This window comes from Cydia pomonella, chromosome 19 (assembly GCF_033807575.1).
Source record: "Cydia pomonella isolate Wapato2018A chromosome 19, ilCydPomo1, whole genome shotgun sequence".
Classification (NCBI taxonomy): Eukaryota; Metazoa; Arthropoda; class Insecta; order Lepidoptera; family Tortricidae; genus Cydia; species Cydia pomonella.
In genome coordinates, this window is record NC_084721.1 from 2,139,132 (window position 1) to 2,148,969 (window position 9,838).

At 41.6% G+C, this 9,838-nt stretch overlaps 1 protein-coding gene across 1 annotated transcript in view; it reads left to right on the forward strand.

Moving 5' to 3' along the window:
* The window catches only part of LOC133528139 (protein sel-1 homolog 1), a 40,353-nt gene that overhangs the window by 27,587 nt on the left and 2,928 nt on the right, over nt 1–9,838 (forward strand). The window contains exons 12-14 of the mRNA XM_061865388.1: nt 5,777–5,942; nt 7,013–7,217; nt 8,071–8,214. Of these exons, the coding sequence (XP_061721372.1) occupies nt 5,777–5,942; nt 7,013–7,217; nt 8,071–8,199 (500 nt within the window). The 3' untranslated portion in view covers nt 8,200–8,214. The remainder of the gene's footprint in view (nt 1–5,776; nt 5,943–7,012; nt 7,218–8,070; nt 8,215–9,838) is intronic.

The following is a 9,838-nucleotide window of genomic DNA, read 5'->3' on the forward strand; positions in this document are numbered from 1 at the left end:
TCGACAGGCGAGAAAATGCTGCGACATAGAGCTTTCTCGCGAATCGGTAGCATAAGACGCGCGCGACAACCCGCTGTCTCGCGGACAAATGTCAAAGCGACATAATTTTGTCGTTTGACAGTTCCACGCGGGATACTCTCGAAACTCGTAGCACAAGTGCACTATGGGAGAGAAAATATCCCGCGTTTCAACGTCAAAATCGTAAGGGTAACATCGGTAAGGGTTACAAACTAATATATAATGGAAAAGATAATTCCAGAAATGGAGTTGGTATAATTCTAGACCAAACCCTTAGTCAAAACATAGTTGAGATAAATAGAATCAGTGATCGAATCATAGGTGTAAAGTTGGCCTTAGAGAAGCAGGCATGCCTAAATATCGTCTCGGTTTATGCGCCACAAACCGGATGCCCAGATAAAGATAAACAAGAGTTTTGGGAAGAGCTAAATGTCTATATAAACACGATTCCCACAAATGAACAAAAATGTATCTGCGGGGACCTAAATGGGCATGTGGGCCTAGACAGGAACGGGTTTGAGGGACATCATGGTGGGTTTGGGTATGGGAAACAAAACAATGCAGGAATGACAATTTTAGAATTTGCCGTCTCGCAAAATTTAGCAGTAGTAAATACATTCTTCCAAAAAAAGGACGAGCATCTTATAACTTACAAAAGCGGAAACTCAAAAACTCAAATTGATTATATTCTTACTGATAAAAGAAACCTCAAGCAATTCAAAAATTGTAAAGTGATTCCGGGAGAGCCGCTCACCAGTCAACACAGACTACTTTTAGCATCGTTCAAGCTTAAAAAGCCAATAAAAATGAAGTTTCCTAAAATAGAGAAAATTAAGTGGAAAGAACTTCAGTCAGAAAAAGGATCCAAGTTTCAAGACAAAATCAGAAGCTTCATGATGGAAAACCCCTCTAGAGACGACTCTCCAAATATAACTTGGTCTAAATTTGAAAGCGTGTGTGTTAGTACGGCAAAAAACGTGCTAGGAATCAGCAAAGGCGCCCCCCGTAACGGCAAGGACTCCAAGTGGTGGAACAGCAACACTAAAGAAAAGGTATCTGAGAAAAAGCGCTTGTTCAAGAAATGGCAGGAAACCGGCCAGGATCAGGATAAGGAGCTGTACAAGGAGGCAAAGAAAGATGCTCGAAGAACAGTGGCTATCGAAAGAGACAAAGCTGATGAAGACATGTATAAACGCCTAGAACTAGCAACAGACACTGAAATATATAAAATCGCAAAACATAGACATAACAACACCAGAGATATAATCACAACGAAATACATAAAAGATGAGAAAGGGGTATTGCTCACAGACGATAAGGACATATGTAGGCGGTGGTATAACTACTACAGTGAACTCCTAAATGAAGAATTCTCACGAAAACCGGAAACAGACGAGCCTAAAATACAAGGACCTGCCGATGAAATTACTATAGCAGAAGTTAGAAAAGCCATTTCTAAGATGAAAAATCACAAAGCGAGCGGACCAGATGACATACCAGCCGAAGTTTGGAAAACCCTCAAAGACGGGGAGATGTGGCTTTGTGAACTTTGCAACAATATCCTTGGAAATGAAAGAATGCCTGATATGTGGCGTATGAGCACACTTGTTCCTTTCTATAAGAACAAAGGGGATGTCCGGGACTGTGGAAACTTCCGTGGGATAAAACTGACGTCACACACACTCAAAATTTGGGAAAGAATCCTAAGCGAACGCCTATTAAACGTTATCACATTAACTGATAATCAATTTGGCTTTACACCGGGAAAGAGTACCACAGATGCAATTCATGCTATTAGATTAGTAATGGAAAAATCCCGTGAAAATAAGGAGAACGTGATGATGGCCTTTATAGATCTTGAAAAAGCCTTCGACCGTGTACCGAGAACAATCATATGGCAAGCTTTAAGAGCTCACGGCGTTCATGAATGCTATGTTCGACTTATAAAAGATATGTATACTGATGTACAAACACGGGTTAGAAGCCCAGCGGGCTTTTCAGAGAGCTTTCATATAAAAGTAGGTGTACACCAAGGTAGTGCACTAAGCCCATTACTCTTTAATGTAGTGATGAATTATCTGACTGCAAAAATACAAAAACCAACACCGTGGAACCTCTTGTATGCCGATGACATAGTCCTAATATCGAAAGACCCACACGAACTTCAAGAACACCTCGAGCAATGGAGAGAGTCGCTAGAAACCAATGGATTGCGCATCAGTAGAACAAAAACCGAATATATGATCTGCAATTTTAACCCAAATAGTTCCATCAACGCTACCATTAAGCTCGATGGCATACGCCTCCCGCAAGTAAAAACTTTCAAATACCTGGGCTCGGTTATCTCTGAAAATGGGACAATTGAAGCAGACATCATACACAGGACGACATCTGGATGGAGCAAGTGGCGTACGCTAACCGGAGTCTTATGTGATACCAAAATGCCTATTAAGACCAAAGGAAAAATTTATAAAACTGCCGTGAGGCCAGCCTTACTCTATGGATGTGAAATCTGGCCGACAACCAAGGCTCACGAGCAGAAGCTACATACAACGGAGATGCGTATGCTGCGGTGGTCGGGCGGGGTTACTCTTGGAGACAAAGTGCGCAACGAGCATATAAGGGGGAGTTTCAAAGTGGCTCCAATAACCCATAAAATTTCCGAGGCTAGACTAAGATGGTACGGCCACGTAATGAGAAGACCAGACGATCACGTGGTTAAAAAGTGCCTTTCCATCGCTACAAAAAAGAGGGGAAGTGGAAGGCCCCAAACAACTTGGATGACGAATGTCCGAAAGGATATGAAGGTGTTGGGACTCCACGAACAAGACACCCAGGAAAGGAGCAAGTGGCGTCGCATGATTGGGAAAGCCGACCCCGCGTAACGGGAAATAGGCGAGGCAGAAGAAGAAGATGCCGGTAATAACAAAATGATTGTATTTTTTCACATTTACTTGTTGTTTCTCTTAAGTTAAATGAAAACCTGACAGAAAAATTAAAAGCCTAAGATTGTGCCACTACATCAATAAAGCAAACAGTTTGATGGCGAATTGACTGGAGGGTGATTAATAGAAATTACTTTGTGGAAATCCGTATTAATTGATACAAAAATATTACTTCGCTAATCCACGAAATAATTAAGTGCTAGTCAATCAGTGCTAACCCGTTACACTTACACGCGTGTTTTTACAGTCAATGCATGCAACCTACCACCTAAAAAATATATACGCAAATAGTTAAATAAACCACCACCTAAGTACAAAAACTCGTCACGTGCTTCAATTGATTGTGGGATATAAACCGCGGTCTTGGGGTTTAATTATAGGTATATCCGGGTACTAATGATTTATAATATGTGTACAAAAACGCACCACCTAGAGAGGATGGGAGAGGATCGTGCTGTGAGAAGAGTGTATGTGGGGCACCCGGGTGGAAAACGTCCGTCTGGGCGTCCCAGATACCGCTGGAGTGACGAAGTCCTAAAAGACCTGTTCGCCCTCGGAATACCAACTGGCGTGAAGTGGCGCAGGATAGGGCAGAGTGGCGCTCTCTTGCGTCAGAGGCCAAGATCTTGTTTGGGTCACTGAGCGAGTGAAGTAGTAGTAGTAGTACAAAAACGCAATGTATTTTAAAACTTTGGAGAAAGCCGTCAGATTGGGTAAGGTAACCTACACCTACTGTACTTAGGTACCTATTACTTACCCTAAGTAGGTGTCTAAGTACACTTTTGTTACTATATGCATTATTTTATTATACGCAGATAATAAAATAATGCAAAATAATGAATCTGGCAGCCCAACTCAACCTCCACCTTACAAAAGGCCACGGCCGTAATACGAGTATTCTGTAGTTACCACCCTAATGTACGATTCCCACCGACTGGCTGGAGTCAGGCCGCACCAGAGCGCATTTTTAATGTGCCTATATATTATATATCGCAGAAGCGATAGAATCCGTCCGGAGGCGTCTCCGCAGCCGACCGGCTTGCGGCCACATAAATGTGAAATGCGATCCGACTCCGCCCGTTCGGTGGAAGTCGTAGTAGTCGTGCTTAAATCTAAATATCTAAAAGAGGTCAGAGTAAATGAAATAACTTAATGTTTTTGTGTATTTGCAATATGAGAAAACTTAAAAAACTAACGTTGCATCCATAGATCGCTAAAATACAAAACACGCAAAAATAACTCATTGTTTTAAACATTCGAGTGTCGTTGTATGGAGTAGGTTCCCAACTTGAGCCCTTCTATGTCCTCCGTGGCAGGATGGCTGTGCCCAGCAGCGGCATGCTTAGGTATAGGCGCCGTGTTTGATGACAGACTTGTGCATGTCATCAATCTATCTTCAAAGCCAGCGGTGCAGCAACTAGCCAGCCACAAGGAAGATATGTTGGGGATTATCATGAGACCTTCAGTCTTCTTTGTAAAGATGGTAGCTTATTTGCCAACACTTTCGGGTAGTCTCAATTATCTTAAAAAAACACCAATCATTCGTAAGGAGTGGTATTTAATTATTAGGTAGGTAATTATCTTTAGATATAATAATGTACTCCAACTTGTAACGACAAAGCGAATCAAATTATGATTGACACATTGACATTTCCGACTTCAAAATAATATTTGCTATTTCTTTAATCTTAATACTGCGAGAAGGAGACAAAGTTATCGTGACTAGGGACGTTCCGTTTCTAAAGCTGACTATTCATTATTTTTCCGATTATGTTAGTACCGATTCAGTGTTGCCACGAAAGAAAAGTTTGTTCCAAGTATAAATGGCCACACTGGCTAAGTCGCGCGCGGGATGGCTCTCTCGCGTGGAATTCTTTTCTCGATCTGCCAACTTATGCTACCAAAATCGAGAAACTGACAGGTCGAGATAGAAATTTATGACACGCGACTGTTGTTTCTCGCGGCGCGAGTTATCCCGCGTGTAATCATGTGCTAGCCGTGCTGGTAATATGAGACGAGAAAGGGCAGTTAAAAAAAAAAAAATATATATATATATATATATATATATGGTGGTAAATTATACAAAATGATGAATAAGAACAGTTTCTGCAAATGTTGTACATTGTTTAATACTTAAAATTACAAAATTACGTTGAAATTAAGTAGATTTTCAGTGAAATTGTCACTTGTTTTGAAGTAATTTCTGGAGAAAATTGATTTCGTCTAACTTTCATTCACACTACTTCAAATTTATAATAACAAAACTGTTGTTTATTAAGTTGAAGTAGGATATGTGTAATACAAAATTACTAATTTTGTCAGTACAAACTTTACGAAATTTACAAATAAGATCGACATAATCAGTGCTATACGCGTGTTTACTCAGAAAAAAAATCATTACTAATTATGTGAGTCTGTGTAAAAAAAAAAAAAGATTAATTAAAATGAAAGATAACAAGACGTGCCAATAGAAACCAGTTAAACCCGTGCTAATAGTTAGCAAAAGGTGTACAATGTCATCGACTAAATCTATCAATTTGACATTTTTGCGACTAAAATCGACAACGGCCTCTTAAATTTCAGTAGCCGCAATTTAAGCACTTTTAATATACATAGTTTCATCATCATCATCATCATCATATCAGCCTTTTATCGCCCACTGCTGAGCATAGGCCTCTCTTCTAGTACGCCACTTATCCCGGTCCCGAGCCAATCTCATCCAGAAGTGACCCGCAGTCTTCCGAATGTCGTCCACCCGACGAGCCAACGGACGCCAGGCACACACCAGTTTACATTTTTTTTTGTTTCCTTAGGTGAAGTGAGCCTATTCCCCGAAGAGGAGCGCTACAGACGCGCCCTCCAACTGTGGGGCCGCGCCGCCGCCCAGGGCTACTCCGCCGCGCGCGTCAAGCTCGGCGACTACCACTACTACGGCCAGGGCACCCACCAGGACCTGGAGGCCGCCGCACACCACTACAGGTACAGTGGACCCTGTCTGTGCAGTAAAGGGTACTAGGTACGGCTATAGGGCAAGGGTACTGTGGACATGTTTGGCTACCAATACTGCGACCAGCACACACCAGGACCTGGACACGGATGCCCATCACGACAGGTCATTACCAGTTTCTGTAAGTGTCCCACTGCTGATCACAAGTTTATTTTCATAAGAGAGTCTGAGCTCAAGTCCCTACGCCTGCCCAATGTGGATTCATCTTACCTGATGGCAAGGGACGACAGACCCTAAGACCAAACTCACTTGTTCAGTGAACAGGTGTAACCCTTCATTCGATTACCTCAAAAATAATGGACACAACCTTTGACTCCCTTTTTGCTTTTCATGGTTTATATTGCGCTATGCCAACCACTGATTAGTTACTGCATTACAGTGTGGGGTGGTGCACCTAAAACCACGATGCTGGAACTTGAAAGAGCCCAACGCTCCGTGTTGAAAGTAATGTTTAAGAAACCCTTTCGATTCCCAACATCCGATCTCTACGCTGAAGCGAAGGTTCTAACTGTTCGTCAACTGTTTCTGCATAAAATAGTTATGCTTACGCATACTTCGTCCAAATACCTGACTTGTTACAATTCGCTCCTTAAAAAGCGCATATTCAATTTACCAGTACCAAAAGTATCATCCGCTTATGCTCAACGTTTCGGGGACTACATAAGGGCGGTAACCTACAACGCCATTCTGAAGCATTGTGATTTAAAAGGCAGCTCTGTAAATGAGGCTAAAAATACTACTCTTAAATTACTTCAATCGCTTAATTACACAGAGACAGAAGCTATTGTACAAAGTGTCACTTAACTGTAATTTTACCTAGCTTATCTTAATTTTAGTTTTAAGTATTTAATGTTTAAGTTTTAGGTTTATTATGTGAGTACTTAACGTAATTCTGTTATACAAGCGTAACTGGTTCCCCGCGATACAGGTGTAACCTAGTGCGGGGGCCCCTGGTAAGTATGTCTATAATACTTATTAGAAAATAAACTAAACTATTCTATGTGTTGCCTACTTTTGAATGGAACAAGTATTGTGATAACAGGATAGCCTCAGAGCAACTCCACAACGCCCAGGCGACCTTCAACCTGGGCTACATGCACGAGCGCGGCCTGGGCCTCGCGCGCGACCTGCACCTCGCCAAGCGGTGCTACGACCTGGCCGCCGACACCTCGCCCGACGCCCGGCTGCCGACTGCGCTAGCTCTGGCCCGACTCAACGCTGAAGCTGCAATCACGAAACTTGCTAACGTAAGTAAACTTGGCTTATTTAACACATTCACTGCCGGGAACCCACCTGGTGGGCGCTCGTGAACTTTGTTCAGATGCCGGACAATTTAACTCGCTGGGCGGGTTGTTTTGTACGCAGCTATAGACCGACGGTTTCTGGGGTAGCGCGCCGTTTTTTGTCTGGCGGTGAATGTGTTAACTATTACGTGCTGTGACATATTCTGACCACGTTGACTGCACAGACTTGATAGAAACAATGAATACACATCTTTATGTGCTGCATTCTTGACATAGCACTGGCATGAAAACTTAAAGAGGGAAGAATTGCGATCCTAGCGAAATAATTTTGGATACGAGTTTGCAATATTCTTACCCCCGGAGTTACACACAATGTTTATCATCACACTTGGAAAGAAAAAACTAAATTTTAAGCGAAATAATTCTTAATTACGGTGACATATCAAACATTCGTCCGCCATTTTGTAATTTCTTGACAGGTTAGGCATCGAAGGCACAGACCTATTCGGCATTCAGCCACGATTGAATATTATGTAAAAATAATTAAACGGCTGTTAAAATATCAAATTAAATAATTTTAAACATAAATTAAAATATTAAATTATAAACGTCAGTATTTTAAAAGTAAACTCATTTATGCTACTTGATTTGTATGAATAAGTGACATAATAAAAAAAGCTATAACTCCCTAGGGAGTTATAGCTTTTTTTACAATCCATAACTCCCGTGGAAACAAAATAGGCCTTTGTCCTTCAGTCCAAAAAGTTCAGTGTTTGTGTCAGTGGTCAGTTTGTTTTTGTCCTGCATGAAATAAGATCTTTTTCGAGCAAGTGTGATGAAAATTAATTTGTTGCAGTCGATGTGGGTGACCCCCCTGGCGGCCGCCGTGGCCGGCGACGCCGTGTCCAACTGGGACGTGTACCTCATCACGGCGCTGCTCGGCGCGCTCGGCCTCGTCGTGTACCTGCGCCGCCCGCCCCGCTGACCGCGGCCTGACGAGGTACCTCCTCACCTCTAGACTAGACTTGCTTGTATACACTAGGGTGTAGTGTACAGTCAGCATCAATAGTAGCTGATGAAACAACGCGCCAAAAGTATCTGAAATCCCAGATTACTTCTCCAAATATACATAAATTTCTAAAATTCACATTCAAAAGTATATCTTTTACAGTCTTTGTTGTTCTATATTACAGACATCACTTTTTGTTAAGCTGTTACAGAATGGCAGATACTTATGAAGCGTTATTTGATCCGTTACTTTTAATGCTGACTGTACCTCACGCGCTTGGATTGGTGGTCTATCTGCGAAAGCCGCCTACCTCGGTTTTACCCTGTGAAGGTATTGAAAAACGCACCGAGTAAATTCACCCGACGCTGTGTGTGAAAATTTTGGTGTCATTGGTGTAGTCATACAGAGTATAGTTTAGTAGATATTTTCATTTTCCAAATTATACCACTTTCGATGTTATGTCAATGCGCCTTATCCTAAGTCTTCTTTTTACCGCTGTCCGCTATTATGAAAGGTGCACAAACACTTCGAGGCTTGGCACCGGTTTTAAAAAATAGCGGATACTTACTTGCTGGTACGGAAGGTGGAGGTAAGGAAATAAATCTCCATGTACCAAAAAGTGTCATCAAAAAACCTTAAATAGGTGGCGCTACAATACCTTGAATACTTTAACAAAAAAATCAAATCATAGACAGCGCACTTCACTCCGTCAATAGCGACTAGGTTCTTAGCTACTCTAGCGCTACTCTGGAGAGATTTGGAACTATCTAACAGTTCTACCATAAGAGATGTCACTCCTCTTAATTCCACACTCCATACTTGCTGGATTTAAAAATGACTTTTCAATGACAGTTACTTGACATATGACAACTGAGATAGTGGTACCTTTTGGCTGAATCATAGACTTCCTAAGTTACCTAGAGGGGTTTGAGATATCCGGAGCATAAAGCTTCGTTTCAAGCAAACAATCCAATTTTTACATACTTCCAGACGCCAAACTGATAGTTGTTAAAATTATAGATCGTGTCATTCACGAAGACGCGCGCCTGGACTCGTATTAACATGTTATTAAATGTTAGATTTGACAAATCTGCGCGTCATCGTGACACGAACTATAACTGAAATATTAATACTTTATCTCGAAGTACCAAAGAGAGTGTTACTAGACAGTATGCCTGAATTTTCTCTAAATTATTTCTCATATTTCAAAACATCATCCATAAATAAAATAGAGAGATGTATAGTGATTGTTTTTTTTTTCTTTTTGACCATCATTTTCACATCGTATTTACCGCAAAACACGGTAATAAACAATCACTTTAAATTACCATGATTGGACACATTTTGATCTGTAGGGGGCAGGGGGCCTACCGCAAAAAACGAAATTCGCAAATTGCGGGGATCTTTCTCTTTTACTCTCACTAAGACGTAATTAGAGTGACAGAAAAATGCCCGCAATTGACGTACTTCGATTTTCCCGGTAGGGCCCCAGCACAGAAGCCCGTTATTTATTGGCGCGAAGTGTAAATGTCAAGTTTAAGCTTCCAATGTAACTCACGAGATGGCAGAATGTACAATCACTACACCTTATAAAAAAGTCCCCCGCCGCGTCTGT